The sequence below is a fragment of the Mastomys coucha genome, unplaced genomic scaffold, assembly GCF_008632895.1.
Source record: "Mastomys coucha isolate ucsf_1 unplaced genomic scaffold, UCSF_Mcou_1 pScaffold21, whole genome shotgun sequence".
NCBI classification, from domain to species: domain Eukaryota; kingdom Metazoa; phylum Chordata; class Mammalia; order Rodentia; family Muridae; genus Mastomys; species Mastomys coucha.
The window spans coordinates 133,770,108-133,787,324 of NW_022196904.1; the positions used below are offsets into that span (position 1 = coordinate 133,770,108).

General features: G+C 46.5%; 1 protein-coding gene across 13 annotated transcripts in view; it reads right to left on the minus strand.

Annotated features, from left to right (window-relative positions):
* The window catches only part of Ppfia1 (PTPRF interacting protein alpha 1), a 77,099-nt gene that overhangs the window by 29,303 nt on the left and 30,579 nt on the right, over nucleotides 1-17,217 (minus strand). For 12 of the 13 annotated variants that reach the window (XM_031389027.1, XM_031389031.1, XM_031389026.1 and 9 more), the window contains exons 3-13: nucleotides 14,152-14,253; nucleotides 13,819-13,983; nucleotides 13,007-13,081; nucleotides 12,605-12,706; nucleotides 12,217-12,435; nucleotides 10,595-10,741; nucleotides 8,984-9,118; nucleotides 7,617-7,700; nucleotides 4,886-5,017; nucleotides 2,621-2,683; nucleotides 2,021-2,100 (exon numbers count right to left, since the gene is read on the minus strand). In XM_031389027.1, the coding sequence (XP_031244887.1) occupies nucleotides 2,021-2,100; nucleotides 2,621-2,683; nucleotides 4,886-5,017; nucleotides 7,617-7,700; nucleotides 8,984-9,118; nucleotides 10,595-10,741; nucleotides 12,217-12,435; nucleotides 12,605-12,706; nucleotides 13,007-13,081; nucleotides 13,819-13,983; nucleotides 14,152-14,253 (1,304 nt within the window). Of the gene's footprint in view, nucleotides 1-2,020; nucleotides 2,101-2,620; nucleotides 2,684-4,885; nucleotides 5,018-7,616; nucleotides 7,701-8,046; nucleotides 8,122-8,983; nucleotides 9,119-10,594; nucleotides 10,742-12,216; nucleotides 12,436-12,604; nucleotides 12,707-13,006; nucleotides 13,082-13,818; nucleotides 13,984-14,151; nucleotides 14,254-17,217 lie in introns of all 13 variants that reach the window. The other variant, XM_031389039.1, reaches the window with a different exon arrangement.

Consider the following 17,217-nt stretch of genomic DNA (forward strand, 5'->3'; position numbering starts at 1 on the left):
GGAAAAGGTGGGTAATCAGAAGAAAGGTAAAGGGTCAAGTTGGAAAGGTCTCTGTAGAGAGTCCCCCTGAACCTGTCTGAGAGCTCTTGACTACCCAATCCTAGCCAGGAAAACCCACCCAGCTACTACACTGGGAGAAGGAATGGGTGTGAACATCTGAGGCCCACCAAGATACTCCTCCACGTAAAGGTCATGCAAGGATGCCAACTGTTGCCATCACCTGCTCTGTGGCTTTTCTGTTGTGCCAAGTTCATGCTGGTGGTCATAGCATTCCTGGGAGGAGGTAGAAGCTAGGGTACAGGGTCGCAGGACAACACCCTGAGTTGAAGAAAACTCTAGAAAAGGGGATAGGGCTGAGCAACCAAAGAGGATCTGATGACTAGCTGTTTCTATAGCCAACATGTAGAGAAAGCAGAGCAGCAGGAGCTCAGGCTCGGCATTCACTCTCCCTCCTCCTAGTACTGCCCTAAAACTTCCTGGGAAAGAAGGTAGATGCCCTTACTTCAGAACTCCTTCAGAGGCTAAGGAGAACACAGAGATAACATCCCCCTGGAGCTGCACAGGGGACCAATGGGACTTCACAACTCATCCCTTTAGCAGCACTGACCCCCTCATCTTCTCCATGTTTTAAAGATGTGAGATTCATGGCTTCCTTTTTAATTCTACTTCCCTCCCAACTCCCCCATCTCTTATTTCTCAGGATCCTGCTCTGCCTCAGCTTGATTTCAGTCAGAGTTGCAAGTTGAGGAGCTGAGCACATCTTCGTGTTAACTGCATGGGGATCTGGGGGCTGCTAGCCCTCCTACTCCCCACGTTGTTTCCAAGCTTACCTCCCAACTCTCTCCACTCTGTGGGGCAGATCGCAGCCATGTGACTTACTTCACTGTCAAGTACTATGAAACTAGCCAGTGGTCCCAACAGCTGCTCGGTGTCTGAATTCCTCCTATCCAGGGCAGAGCCCCACCCTGCAAACAGGCCAGCTCTTCTCTGTTCTACCCAATGTCTCAAGGCTATGGAGGAGGATAGTGGGGCTCCCAGAGCAAGTCATCCTCCTGTCCTATCAGCTGACCTGTCACTCTGCAGGCTAGTCAAACGTGAGCATACTTCCTCCATCTTAAGTCTCCTTCAGCTCCTTTCCTTCCATTCACACCTAAAACTCCTTTTTGAAAAAAATCAAAGGTGGGAGTGTCATAAATTTGAGGCCAGTCTGGGCTACAAACAGGAGACCTTTTTTCAATTAAAAAAAAAAAAAAGTGGACTTGCTTCTATGGTCACTAGGCACTCGCCTGCACATACATTTTTAAACAAGAGAGCAAGCTGCATACTGGCTCCCAATAGCAGATCTGTTGATGTCACAGTGGTAACATTAGTCTCTCCATCACTTTGGCCCCAACTGCTCTGTCTCATGGCCCTTGACATATCTTTCAGTGCAGTGACCCACCTCTCGAGACTCTCCCTCTGGCTTTGTACTGAGGGTTTCTGGATCTATAAGGACATCTTCTCCTCCTGATATAAACTAGGCCAGGTAAGAAGAGGCTGCAGGAGGCCTAGCCTGTACAACACAGGCCTCCCAGTCTCCTTGCCTGCTCCAAGAGGAAATCTGTTTGCTATCCAATGGTGTCACCTCAGTAAATTCTACTGAAGATCAACTCTCATAAGAAATAAAACCAGAAAAGACCCAGGGAGAACTGCTTCTATACAACAAAGTGCTTTACAGCTGTGTACTAAGCACTGTGGCCTTGTCAGGAGCTGAGTCCTTCCATGAGATAGTTCCAAATGTAGCACCGAAGCCATGAGATGGACTCTGAGCAGCTGCTCACAGCAGTCCCTCCTCTATGAGACCTGTCCTTCCACTCCATCATGTTCTCTCTCCTGTCACATCACTGGGCACCTTAGTCAGCACATCTAAATACTAAGAGGCCTCGTACCACCTTCTGGAACTCTACTTGCTGCCTACAGAGGCAGCAACAAGCCCGTGCACCCACAGAGCTGAAAACTAGCCCATCTGTGACCACCATACCCATGATGAAGTGAAGGACCTCTCAGTCTCATCTGCTCCAGCTCAGCCTTCAGGGCTTCAATATTCAGGACAAGTTGGTCCTAGAAAACAGTAAACAGCTTCTATGGCAACTCTCTCACATGGACTCAGCACCTATAAGGTACATTTCAATTGTGAACATTTCCTGAGTCCTAGAGTAAGCAGAACTAGGGTCTCCAAATCCATGGATACCCTAATCAATGAAAAGCAGTACTCCTGGTGATAGGCGAGTTAAAAAGAGAGACAATGCCAGGGTGTAAAATGCACTGACTGTATAAAGGACCCACCCATCCTAGCCCACAGGCTGCCAGTTCTTATTGTCTTCCATCCCAACCCACACACCAGATCCCTGCTGGCCCTATCTCTTACAAGAGACCCATGCTATTAGGCTCAAACAGATCCCCCAAGAACCTAGGGTTGCAGAGATGTGTACAACATATTCAGCATGCTCTCCAAGAGGCTGCACACAGTGTGGACTAAAAGAGCCACAAAGAAGGTGTGTCTTAATTCCCTCCAAAGGCTGTGGTCACTGTAACAACTCAGTTCTTCCTGGAATTCTCACTGAGTCAGAGAGTGAGGTACCTTATCATGCTGGGTCTCTTCTAGTTGCTTCTTTGCATTTTCAACTTCCCTTAGTAGAGAATTCTGAAAAAGAAAGTGTCCTTTAGGGCTGGTTCTTCAAAATGTTTCATGTAATGCATTGGCTACACTTGCTTAAACCAGAGAGCAGCCCTGAAGGAAAGGCCTGGTCATGGGAGGTACTAAGAGCAGGGCCACAGCCCAGTCAACCAATACCAAGCACGAATGAGGTCAGATGTTGATGCACCTGTCTCTGTGTGTGTACAACCTGTGTCTTCCTACAGTAGGCTTGCCACACTCACAGTGCCACACTCATGGTACAAGGGCCTTTGCTGATGCTACTTAGCTTTTTAGGATTGTTTGTTCATTTTTAATAAGATAGTCTTGTTCTGTAGACCAGAGCAGCTTGTGACCTGCAGCAATCCTCCTGTCTTAGCATCTGAGATGACAAGTACGAGCCATCGCACTTGACCTTCAGATTTGTTTCCATAACCTCTTGCAAGTGGTCTACAGTGACTTTTAGATTTGAGTATTCATTGGCCACTTAGGAAACAAAAGGTTAAGTTTCATATGTAAAGTTAAAAGACAACGCATTCCTATTCAAAGCCAGGCCCCTGCATGCCTGTATACCCAGGACTCTTGAAACTGAGGCAAATGGATCAGTTCAAGATTGTTGTTAGACTAAGGCTATTATGTCTGAGCTATTATTAGAATGATCTAGAAGGAAAAAGAACTTTAAAAACTTATCCATAGCAAGGGTAATGCTTGGGTGAAGAAGTCAGAGTGACTACTCTGCATGGTCTCTAATGGCACCCTTCAATCCTCTCACAAGTACTCATGTGTTTCCACCAGCACAACCCCATGCAAGTACTGCCCTCGGGATATTTCTAAGCTACACCTCAAGAGAGAAGCATAGCTGGGACAGGCCGTCTGAAATCTGAGCATAAGTGCTGCCCACCAGGGCCTCTCTGTGGAGACCCTAAACCTCAATGTACTCTGAGTCATCTGGGGCCTTCCACAAGGCAAGCCCTAGAAGTCAGGCTTAGCCTTCTTCTAAATCAAGAGAAAGAAAGGCAACTGCTGAAACCTGGGAGTACCTACACTGAGCCAATTAGATCCCTTCAGCTCTGCCATGCTCTTGAAACACAGCATGTGTAAGGAAATGGAAAATGACTCCCAATTAAAGTGCAGGTAAGGATAAGGCTAGGCAGAGCTAAGCTCTAGGGGCCTGTGGGCTAAGCCACCTTGAGCCCACTCTGTCAAAAAAAAAAAAAGAATTGGGGGAAAACAAAGTTTCACTGTGCTGGCTACTTTGTTATAAACTTGCCGCAGCTCAGCAGCTCAAGTCTTTGTCAAAGATGAAGAGCCTCAAAGGAGAATATCTCTCTCTAAGATTCAGCCACAGGCAAGTCTGTAGGGCAATTTCTTAATTAGAATTTATGTGAGAGGAACCAGCTCATTGTGGATGGGCTGTTAGCACTGGGTTCTGTAACAAAGCAGACTGAGCAAGCCATGAGGAGCAACCATAAGCAGCCCCTCATGCATCAGCTCCCGTCTCACTTGAGTTCCTGCCCCGACTTCCTTCAGTGATGCACAATGATATGAAAGCCTAAGACAAAGAAATCCTTTCCTTCTCAAGTTGCATTGGTCATGGTGTTTCATCACAACAATGGTGACCCTAAGACACTAGGTAGTCCAGGATGGCCCCAAACTCAAGAGTCTTGCCTCAGCCTGAGTACATGCATCATGGTGTACAGCCCCACACCCAGCTTAAGTACAATGGTACTAGAATAAAGCCCACCATTTACATGAGCTGACTATAACTGCTTGTGAGGAATGATGAGCTCGAAAGGACATGATCGAGCACTGACAGCCAGATGTATTTTATTTCCTGGACCTCTGTGGAAGTCACAGGCTTTCTCCATCCTTCAGGTCAAGACTAGTCCTCAACACTGGTTAAGGGGACTGGTTATTCTTCCAGGGGCCTTGGTTTGATTCCTAGTACCACATAGCAGCTAACTGTAACTTCAGTCCCAAGGGATCCAAGGCCCTCTTCTGAGTACCTTGGGTACCAGGCATGAGTACATAGACATGCATGCAAGCAAAATACAAGTACACATAAAATAAATTGAGGAGGGGATGGACACACAAACAGCACTCAAATGGGAAGAAGCACAGCCAGTCACTAGCTAGCTAATGTCTTCCCTGTCTGCAGGAGAGCATGGCCTGAGCTAATTTCCCAGGGAGCATAGTGGTTCATCTGCCCACCTTGTCCTCCAGCGCCGCCATTCTCTCCTTCAGATGCAACTGCAGCCTCTCATTGGATTCCGAGAGCAGCTTGTCCACAGTGTCAGACAGGCGTTTATTATGTTCCTCGTTCATCTTTTCTCTCTGCCTTGCCTAAAACAGTAGGGGAAAGCTTCCAATTGCAGGTTCACATCCAGCCCTTCAAAAGCACCAGACCAATGGTCACCAGAGGTTGTGCTCCCATCTTCTCATCCCCAAGGAACATTTTGTTGTTGGTGGTGGTGGTGGGTTTTTTTTGTTTTTCGAGACTGGGTTTTTCTATATTGCTCTGGCTGTACTGGAACTCCTCACTCTGTAGACCAGGCTGGCCTTGAACTCAGAAATCTGCCTCCTAAATGCTGGGATTAAAGGCATGCTCCACCACTGCCCAACTCTCCAAGGGACTTTCAAGTGACAACTACCTCTAGGACATGAAATACTCAGGACAATCCTAGAGAGGCTGCTGCCTTTGCTAAACCAAGACCTACAACTGTCTCAAGAATGTCATGCCGGGCAGTGGTGGCGCACGCCTTTAATCCCAGCACTTGGGAAGCAGAGGCAGGCGGATTTCTGATTCAAGGCCAGCCTGGTCTACAGAGTGAGTTCCATGACAGCCAGGGCTATACAGAGAAACCCTGTGAAAGAAAGAAAAGAAAAGAAAAGAAAGGAAAGGAAAGGAAAGGAAAGGAAAGGAAAGGAAAGGAAAGGAAAGGAAAGGAAAGGAAAGGAAAGGAAAGAAAGACATGAGGGAGGGAAAGAGAGAGAGAGAGAGAGAGAATGTCAGTAGTCTCTAGCTCTCAAGTTCACTTAGTAGAGCTCCATGAGAGGAGAGAAGAAATTTGAGGGATCAGTCCATCTGCAAAATGACCCAGGAATTTCTCTGGGTGTGAATAAAAGCTTAGGTTTAGGTTCAAGGGGGAAAGAATTAAATTTACAAAGTGAAAGCTGAACAAGCTGATTTTTAATCAGTAGAGATGCAGGCCATCTCTACCTATATTCAAAACTACAATGACGCCAGGTGGTGGTGGTGCACCCCTTTAATCTCAGCACTTGGGAGGCAGAGGCAGGTGGATTTCTGAGTTCAAGGCCAACCTGGTCTACAGAGTGAGTTCCAGGACAGCCAGGACTATATAGAGAAAACCTGTCTTGAAATCCCCCAACCCCCCCAAAAAAACTACAAATGACAATGTAGTAACTAGGCAATGGGCTAACATAAGGCTAGAGCTGCACCTCCTCAGCACACACTCAAGACGACATCACTCAGTTCTCGACACCTAGGCAGGACTCAATTTCCAAGGAAGGACTGCACAAGGCCCAGCAACTCTGGAGAAGTATGTGTAGTAGCACCTTCCAAGGCCCTCTGAATATGCCTGACAGAAAATAACCGCCCCATGGGAGGAGGCTTCCCAGGAAGGCACCTGATATGTCTTTCTTTGAAAAGTATACTTGTTTCTGTTCAAACTGAACACTCTCAAAGCCAAACAGCTGAAAGTTCAAGTGTGATGTGACTATCTGCTCAGGGTTCAGTAACAACTGTAAGCCTCACAGGCTCTGTGACAATGTGCCTAAGCCTATGTTGCTTAAGACCTGATACAGGAGCTTAAAATCATCACTTCCCAGTTCTCCTAGCTCTCTGCAGCTTTAAATAGATGAAAAACACAGGTTGCTGTGCTATGCAAGGGTTCCACAGCCATGCTTCCTCCCTCCACAGTAGGCCTGTGGCAGGTAGGGTCCAGGACTGCTTCTTGCTCTGTGTCTGGATGCCTCTGTCTGCCTCTCCCGGGACAGATCCTACAACCCAGCTGTCACAACACTCTCCTAGCTGCTCTCTATGGTGTGTTAGTACTCCTCTTGCTCTGACACCATCACATCCTAAGTGGCAATTCAGGACCTGAGAACAGGATCAATGCTCTGGCCTGAACATGAGAATTTAGTCCCTCATGCCAAACAGGGCCAGTAACCTAAGGAGACAGACCACTGTTGAGTTTAGGAGGATTCCCTGGCCAGCACACTCTAGGGCAGAGGTTCTCAAGTGATGGGTCAAGATCCCTCAGGAGTCAAGCAACCCTTTCACAAGCATCAAATATCACATATTTACATTGCAATTCTTTTTTTTAAAAGATAGAGATTTATTTATCTTATGTGAGTACACTGTTGCTGTCTTCAGACACACCAGAAGAAGGTGTCAGATCTCATTACAAATGGTTGTGAACCACCATGTGGTTGCTGGGAATTGAATTCAGGACCTCTGGAAGAGCAGCCAGTGCTCTTACCCGCTGAGCCATCCTACCAGCCCCTACACTGCAATTCTTAACAGCAGCAAAATTACAGTTATGAAGTAGTGACAAAAAATTTTATGATTGGAGTCACCACAACATGAAAAAACTGTACTAAAAGGTCAAAGCATTAGGAAGGTTGAGAACCACTGCTCTAGGTAGACCTAACAGTTCCCTTAAGGGGATAAAAAAGCAACAAGGCCTCTGAAACTCAAGGAGCCTGACTGCCTGAAGTACTGCTACCTGAGACACTTCTGTTGCCATCCATGTTGACACAGCAGGCACTATATAATAAACACACTGGTATAGTCCAGAAAGACCACAGCTCAGATCCACAGGACAAGAACCAGATAGAGAGAAGGAACTGTGGCAGAGAAGCCGAAGCCTACAGTGGCCTGTGTCTCATCTGCTGAAACCAGCCTCAGCCCCATACGTACCCGCTGCAGCTCCTGATTTTTCTCCTCCAGCTGTGCCTCCATCTGCCGCAGCCTCTCTTCAATGTTGCCATGTCTCTCCTCAGCCTGCAGGCAAAGATAACACAAGCTAATCCTCTGCTCATTTCCACTCACACTGGCTACAAACTACGGTAGCAGCAGCAAGCACCACATGCTTTGTGGACCATGTCAACCCTGGCAAAGGGATAACACTTCCTCATATCCATCAGCACCTCCTCGGTGGCTTCAATGTGTACACTGTGAAGTGACTAGCCCACTCGTGCTAACCTGAAGCATCGTGGGTGCTAGTGACTACCTTTCTGTGTCCCCCACCCTGCCCTGCCTTGGATAACCCATCCCATTTGCTGAGTGCCTCTGGTGGTCAGCATGGAGAGCAGGAAGCAGCAAGCACAAGCACAGGGCACAATTCTACCTTCCTAAGCTTGGAAGTAAGCTCCAACAGTTTTGCTTCCTTAGCAGCAGAACTCCCAGAAGACAAAGGACCAGACTATAAAGCGACAGGACAGGAAGGACAGCAGGGAGAAAAGAAACCAAGACTTTAGGAGGGGATGAACCACAGAGGGAAGGACCAAGGTACTATTACAGCTGACAAGGACAAGGTGTCCAGAGCTAGATCCAGGAGTGGGGACAGGGTCCACACTTACCAACAGGATGCTGTCTTCATCTGTGTCTCTCTCTCATCCCTCCCCCACAACTAAGACCAAGCCTGGGGGAATAGAACTCCCACCAGGGATACATCCACAGCCTCTATGCTGTGTTGCTGTGCCTCTAAAACAGTGAACCCAGTCATCACTCTGGAAGTTTCTGATTCCTGCCTACCCAACTTTGGATGGTGAGGACCTGGAGGGCATACACCTTAACCTAGTGGTGGTAAACAAGAGCAGTATATTTTAAAAGCACAATTTTAAGCATTATAGTATGTACCTCAAGTCCCAACTATTCGCTGGCTGAGGAAGAGGATCACTAGAGGGAGGAGTTTAGGGTCAGACTGGGCTATATAGTAAGACTATTTCAACAAGCAAATAAACCTTTTAAAGTAATTTCAAATTACTTAAAAACTGTGTGACTATCTTGAAAGACTCATGTCATTTTTCTGAGAGATCTGAGAGAAGCGACAACCTTTCTTCAAGTTGGTGAGAGAAATAATCCAAGCAGCTGTTACTCTTGGACCCTGATACGAGGACAGTAGCGTTCACCTGACAGGGTTTTGGGGACTAGTGGGGAATAAAGGTCTTGAGCTACACAGAAACAGCACTCCCATCATCCAGCAGCATGGACAGTCCATGGATGCAAGCACACTAACAAGAACATCAAAGCCTGGCCTGTGAGCCCACATGGCCCAGGCGCACCTTGGAGAGTGCAGCCACTCTCTGGGCCAGCTCAGCCTCCACCTCTGGCAGCGTCTCAGCTTTGCGCAGGGTCTGCTGCAGCTTCTGCTCTGCCAACTCCAGACGCTCTTGCAACTGGCGGTTCTTGTCTTCTGTCTAGAAAGGACACAATCAGGAATTCAGGCTGCTGCTTTAGACACCTGACAAGCATCTTATGGCTTCAAGGCTTTATCTTTTTAAACAAACAAAGAAAACAAAACAAATACAGGTTCCTGTGCATAAGAAAAATGAGTTACTCTTGTGAGTTGCTCATTCTGACAGAGAATGAGTCACTTACCCACCCAGAGTGCTGCCTGAAAGCTCAGCCTGTGGCAAAATGTTTTAAAAATGCTTGGATATGAAACCTACTGCAGAAAATCTAAGTAAAGCAGGAAAGAACCTGTCCATGTGGGGATTGAGACCACAGGGGCTACTGTCTGTGGACACCGTTCCCTTGCTCTGGGGGAACTGCTGTCTGTGTGAGCTAGTACTGTCTGTGAGCACTGTCCCGCTGCTGTGTGAACACAACAAATATTAGGCCTCACCCTAGTTTCTGACTCTAAGTACTGCTTCATGGCAGCAATTTTCACAACTGTCTAATTTATTTTTGGTCAAGCAATGCCCTTTGCCCTTAATAAAATCCTTTCAAGCAGCCTGACTGCGTTTTTTTGGTTAGTTCAATGACCTGAGACCACACAAGGAACAGGGTGATGGCCGGCTCCAATCTCCTCTGACTTCTAGTGCTGCTGTTGAGTGCACTGTTCAACATTGCCAACAAGTTCTTACCACTGCTTAGTGAAAGGACTGTAAAGAAGCAACTGGCTTCCAATGAAACAGAATGAAGGGGAGATAGCTCTGTGGGCAGAGTGCCTGTTGTGCAGCATGAGAACCCAAGTTCAATCCCCAGTACCCATGTTTTTAAAAAAGGGCTGAGTGCAGCAGCACATGCTTGTAACCCAAGCCCTGTGGAGGCAGACTCAGCAGGAACCTTGGTACTTAGTCACTGCCCTGCCAGTCTAGACAATACATGAACTCCACATTCAGTGAGAGACACTATCTTTAAACATTACAGTGGAGAGGGTAGAAAAAGAGCTCTGTGGCTAAGAGCATCTGCTGCTCTTCCAGAGGGCTCAGATTTGATTTCAAGCACCAACATTCACTGGTTTACAACCACCTGTATGTAACTTCAACTCCAGGGGATCCTATACGTTCTTTTGAATTCCACAGGCACCTGCACTCACACAAAGATGTACCCACACAAAAGTATACAAGATTAAAAATAAAAAAAAATCTTTTTAAAAAATTTTAAAAATATATCTGAAAATAAAATAAAATAAGGCGGAGAGCAATAGAGAAAAGACCCCTGACTTTGACCTCTAACTGCCACATGTACAAACTAACCCATACAGGCACACATTAACACTCACACCAAAAAAAAAAACAAACACAAGAACCAAGGTTCTATAAACTGCTAAGAAATAAGTCACAAGAAAAATGACTTAAGTACTTGATTTCCAACATGCAATTTACAAAGGAAAAGTCTTTGGCTTCACATAAAATTAAAACTAGAAAGGCGCCCACAGAGCCCAGTACCTGTCGGTGCATGGAGTCTTTATTTGCAATTTCATTTTCAAGTTTGTCATTGAGGTCATGCACAGACGTCGCTTCACGCTGTGCCGCGAGGTAGCGTTTCTCAAGGGTGGTGATTCTCTCCTCCATATCCTCCTTCTGGGCCATTGCCTGTGTTGGAGATTCCAGAGGGAAATGGGGATGATAAATGCAGAACTCATCAGAACACTCAGGAGACAGACACTAAATATCTCAAGCATGAAACTGCTGCCCCCCTTCTGTAAACTGTTTTTACAAACTGAGTGAAAATGGACATGCTTTAAGCATATTCGCCCACAAGATCAGCAGCTTTGTCTGGTCAATCTGCTTGTGTCACCAAGCATGTTCTTGACTACACAATACTAATAAAACACCCCATACCACACTTCAAGCATCCAAGACCTGAAGATATCTGCAGCGAAGGTATAGCCTGTGTCTGCCCATGCAACCCAGGCTTAGAGAGCACTGGAGGCAGACTGCTGCATTTTCTCAGCTGAGAGCTGGACAGACTCACACCTCAAGCATGTTGACAAAGGAGACAGAAATCAACAGCAAGGCCAAGGCTACAAACCCCAAACACTGAGCCCAGGACTTGACTTATGGCATAGCTGGTTATCTGTCTTCCATCCCCCAATTCAGTTTTTAGTTCCTTCGTTATTTACTAACTGACTGCTGACGACTATATACATATATACATAGGTGTGTGTGTGTGTGTGTGTGTGTGTGTGTGTGTGTGTGGTGGTGGTGGTGTATAATTTCATTGCATGTGCATTGAAATAATGTTTTGCCTACACGTATGTCTGTGTAAGGGTGTCAGATCCCCTGGAACTGTAGTTAAAATGCAGACAGTTGTGAATTGCCATGGGTGGGTGCTGGGATTTGAACCTAAGTCACCTGGAAGAGCAGCCATTGCTTTTAACCACTGAGCCATCCCTTTAACCCCCTTACTATATTTCTTAAAGAGGCAAGTCTTAAAAGAACATCTAACTCTACCACAGAAATAGTTCCCTGTGGCCCAAGAACAGCACAACCTAGTAGGTTCTCTAATACATGCAGTGTTTCCTTTGACCTGAATCCTTACAATAAATCCCATTCATCTCCACAACTAAAGCTCCCTGGTCTTACACATGCTTATAGCATGTGGTGGGGGCCTCCCGAAGTAACAAAAGACAGGTTCAGATAGGCCAGAAAGAGCTTACAAGAAAGCATGTAGCTCTCATTTCTTTCCTAATGATTAAAGAGGGTCTTGTAATTTACCAAGGAAAACTGGTTATGAGGTGTACATATAAACAAACATTCCCAAAAAGACCTTGATGGCCAGAGTGAACAACCTCAGTAATCAGCACCATACCATACAAAATGACAGGTGACAGCTGGCAAACTTCTTCTCATCCCTACAAAAGCACAACTAAAATCATGTCTGCAGGCTCTGTGAGCAAGTGAGAAGGACCCGAACATAAGAAAGAACACACTACAGCAGTAATGGAGGCGTGTGATCCTCATGTGAAGGGTGCAGGAGAGAGGGTGTTTGGAGTGTATCTCAAAGGTCCCAGACTGTGAGAACAAAGGATAGAAGGAGCAGGAAGCCAGGAGCACCCCACACTCACTTCACGGACTTCTCGCTGCAGTTTCGTATTCATCTCTTCAGACTTGATGAGGTCTTTTCTAGCTGTGTCCAGATCCTCTTCCAGTTCTGCTGCATGACTGGACAGGGAGGCCAGGCGCTCCTTCATCTGGCTCTGCTCTCTCGCCTGCCTGTCTATGACTTCCTGCAGCTCCAGCACTTTGGCAAGATCCTCATGACTCAAGGAGCCATCAGAAGATCTCTGAAAAGCACAGCCTTATGGCACCATTTGGCATATTTCCAGTGAAACACAGACCTTCAGAGGAACCTGTGTACTCCTCAGTAGACACACACCTTGCCACTATTCCCCAACAGCCCCACGTGGCAAAACAAAACCAGAGACCACACAGGAAAAAAAGCCAAGGACTTGCCTTGCCGTTGGTGCTTGGTGCACTTTCCTGTTCATGGTTTCCGTCAAGTATTCCATCTGTTAGTGTTTTCTTCTGATTATTCTGTTCTTTAAGAATCATTAGCTAAAAGAGAAAAATTGAACTCACAATAGTGAGATCATGGCTTTAGGAGACAAGTGGCTTTAACAGCTATGCAGCCAAAGGCTCTGGGCAGAGCTCTAGAAACTATTTGTCATCTGCAGAGAGAGAGAGAGGTACTTGGGAGAGGCTGAGGGCTGAGGCAGAGTACAGTGACCCCAGCAGGTTGGTGTAAACCTAGGAAAAGGAGTAACTTGCAGTGTCTATTACTATCTTACACTTATAAACACAAGTAACAAGTATCAACCCCTTTAGTTCCAATCCCATGACAGAACCCAAGCTTACCTCTTTGTGGGTGGCACCCAGCTCCTCTTCTAACAAGCTGCACCTCTCCAGAGCCACTCGTAGTCGCTCTCGTACCTGCAAGTGAAGAGCTGAGTGTACACTTGGATTCCTGCTATATGCCCAATGCAACACATCATTAATGGAATACAGCAAACCAGCACTCTACTGCCACTTTTGAGCCAGGCTGACTGGAACCTAGGAATCCCGGCTGCCCCAGTCTCCTAAGTGCAGGGATCACAGGTGTGTATGCTTTCAACAAAATCTTGTTCCTAAATAAGTCAGACCACTAATTATTTTCTTTTTGGGGAGGGGAGGAAAAGGTTGAGATATTAACTTGCCAGATAGCCCAGACTGGCCTACTACTAATCTACATAGCCAAGCAGGCTTCCATCTCCCAGCAAGACCCTTACCTCTCAAGGGCTAGGACTATAGGCTCTAGGAATCATACAAGGCCCTAATTCTTTTTTTGTTTGTTTGGGTTTTTGGGTTTTTTCAAGACAGGGTTTCTCTGTATAGCCCTGTCCTGGAACTCACTCTGTAGGCTGGCCTCGAACTCAGAAATCTGCCTGCTTCTGCCTCCCAAGGGCTGGGATTAAAGATGTGTGCCACCACTGCCCAGCAAGGCCCAAATTCTTATTAGCACGTTGATATAAAAATTTTAAGACATTCGAGTCAAAGATGCTTATCAGCCCATAGGCCGGTACCTTCTAACAGAAAAAATTTTCATAGGAGCTCCAGAAGTTACAAAACATAATCACAATGCTAATGAAGCCCCCTGACAGGGCATACAAGTGTTGGTGTGGTGATGGTACCTTCTCATCCAAGGCTTTGTGGTGTTCAAACAGTGACTTCAGGGCTTTCAGCACCTCCACCTCACTGGATACGCCGGCAGGTGACTGTGCCTGCCTCTTCACCACTGTCATCCGTAGAGAGCGCTCATGCCTGGAGACCAGGCACTCTAGGTGCTCCAACAGCAGCTGCAACAGAGCCCAGCAGGCAGTAAAGTGTTTGCCTCATACATAGGTAAGCACTCCTCCACAGCAAGGGAGGATAGTCAACTCAGCACAAGCAGAGAAGCTACGGTCCCAAAGGTGCCTAATGGGTTGATGAGCCCTCTGCAGAGTGGGAGGGCATAAGTGACTGACCCTAGTGTTGTTCCTCTCTGCCTTCAGTTCGGCAATTTCCTCCTCTCTCTCCAGAAGCTGCTCCCTACACACATTCAGTTCCTTTGTGAGCGCAGCAAATTCCTAGAGAGAGACAAGCACAAGAAAGAGTGAATGAATTCATGTGCAAACAGAAATCTGAGAAAAGACCCCAAAAGCCTTCATTAGAATGCATTGTAAGGTGGCCTGTCTCCAGGCTTCCCTAATATCACAGACCTTTCATCCAGTCCTGCAACCTTCCCTCCCCTATGTCCCAGGCATGGCCAGTAGGCATGGTGCAATTTAAGCCCACATCATCGTAGGCAACTTCAGAAGATCAGGAATAGAGCAGGTAAAGACACTGTTAGCAACTTGAACGTGTGATTTAACACCACTGGAGACAGCAAAGAAAAAACCTACAGGGTGCCTGTTACTGGTGGCCACATGCCTTTAGTCCCAGCACTTGGGAGGCTGAGACAGGTGGATGTCTGTGAGTTTGAGGCCAGCCTGGTCTACAGAGTTAGTTCCAGGACAGCCAGGGCTACACAGAGAAACCCTGTCTCAGATCAAATCAAATCAAATCAAAACAAAACAAAACAAAACAAACCTACAGCCTGGCCTGGTCTAACCTCCTCTCTCTGGGGCATTTCAAGGTTAGTCTTCTAGGCAGAAAGTGTGCCCAAAGGCAAACCTTCAAAATTGATTTTTCACAAGACCAAAACCTTTTGAAGAGATGAGAGCTTCTGGGGTGGGGTGGGGGTGGGGGGCGCTGACCATCCCACGGTGCTGCCCCAAGGTACTTCTCATACTGTCTACTAAGTGTTCAGGACACCAGGGACAAGCTGAGTATAAGCCATGTGTCTACAAGCTCTTGATGGTTCCTCAATGAAGTCAAACCCTTGGAAATAATTGCTCAGAAGTAATCTACATGCTGTTTCTCTGGGCTTTTCAAAGGAAAGAGTGAGGCTAGTGGCCCACCTGATACAAAGCCAATCAGACATTCAAAGTATAAAGAGTGGTAGGCGATTTTACTTTTAAAACACAGGCACAGGTCTTTGATCCAGGAAGATGGATCCTGAGTTCAAGAGCAGCCTAGTCTACAGAGCAAGTTTCAGGACACAGGACTTCCCTGCTTTAAAACAAAATAAAACAAAACAAAAACAAAGCAAGCAAACAAACAAAAAGCAGGCCATGTGTTCAAATCCCACCCACAAAGAACTGCTGCCACTCAGCCAACTGACTACCAGCCACCCACTCCAGCTTCATCAGGCTGGCCCAGCAACGTTGCCTGTGTCCCAAGGCTGTGGGTGAAGACAGCCAACAGTTAGAAGAGCTCTCTCTAGGGAACAGCTTGAGGGAGACACAGGACATGGCTGAGAGCCAGTAGTGGCCATTAGATCCCCTGTAACAGAAGTTACAAACAGTTGTCAGTTGCCTTGTAGGTGCTAGTTACTGAACCCAAGTCCTCTAGTAAGCACAGCAAGTACTCTTAACTGCTGAGCTATCTCTCCAGACCCAGGTTATAGTAGATGAAAAAAGAACAGCAGGCACCAAGGTTATGTATAGTCACCACTCAAGGTGCCATGCCTATGTATTCTGCAAGCCCAGGCTATTAACTGATGCTGCCATATTATTCGTTTAAAATCTAACTCTGGGAACAGGAGAGAATGCTCAGCAATTATTTGGCAGCTGATAAGTACCCATAATTCTATCTGATGCCCTCTTCTGACCTTCATGGGCATACATGGTATACATACGTACATGTAGGGAAAACTCCCATACACATAAAGATTAACCCCTCCCAAAATAAATCTGAGCAAAATAAATCTGCATTTCCATTTGACATTATCAGGGTTCACTAAGAAACTAATATTAACCACTAAAAATAGTTCACAAATTTGGTCCACAATGCTTGGCTTGACCCCTTCCACACTTGTGTGATGTTCCACACTCCACACTCTGCCAGCACTATCAATGTCACCTTTTAGTGTTTTATTTTGTTGTTGCACTAAAAACATCCATGATTATTCCAGATTAAAAAGGTAGTGTGCCACACACCACGTCAGGGACAGCCTGAGGATACTGTGCTGCTGAAACAAGCCGACACAGGAGCAGAAACACTGGGAAATGTGAGCATCCTCATTTTTATCATGCAATTAAAAATCAAAACAAAACAAAACTCCAAACTGGGGGTGGGGGCATAGGGGCAGAACTTCACCAAAGGCAAAAGGGGGGAGCATTTCTTGTCGTTTTGGAACAGAGTATGAAGAAAAATCAAGAGCAGTAAAAGCCAGCATGAAAGCCGACTCACACAACTAAGGCCATCTGAGTCACAGCAGCTTTGGATCCAAAATGAAGGGAGCAATGTGGGTAGGGCTGTACCTTGTCACGCCAGCACTCACCTCTCTGCCCACTGTCCACACTAATACAAACTATGGGAGAAAAGGGCTGCAGGGACAGTCTTGACCATGATTCACAACCTCTCGGGACCCGCCCAGAGCCTCATCACCACAGAAGCAACAGCTTTGGTAGCTAAACATTCTCTATTAGTAGCAGGCTAAAACATGAACACTGAGCCCAGCACTGCACTTCTGTGATCCTAACCCTTGGGAGGCAAAAGCAGGGAGGATCACCATTTTGAGACCAGCCTGGGCTATGGAGAGGAACTGTCTGAAAAGATATAAACACCCTCCCCCACCCCCCGTACATACGTAGCAGATGTGCAGCTTGGTCTCCATGTTGAGTCCCAAACTACTGGAGTGAGGGCTATCCCTAAAGTCACTGCCTGTCTGTGGAATCCATTCCCCTACCTTGGCTGTCTTGTCTGGCCTCGGTGGGAGAAGCACCTAGCCCTGAAGAGACCTGATGTGCCAGGTTAGGATGTCTTTCAGGAAGGCTGGTTTTGCTAAAAGCAAGTGGACATCTCTTCTTTATAAAGATCAATTACAGAAAAATACATTTGAACTGTTAGTGCTTTGATCTACTGTAGCCAGTGAAGGTACTAAAAGTGACCATTTATCTCTCTCCATAAGGACAGATTGTTGAGCATTAAAACCAGAAAAAAAGGGG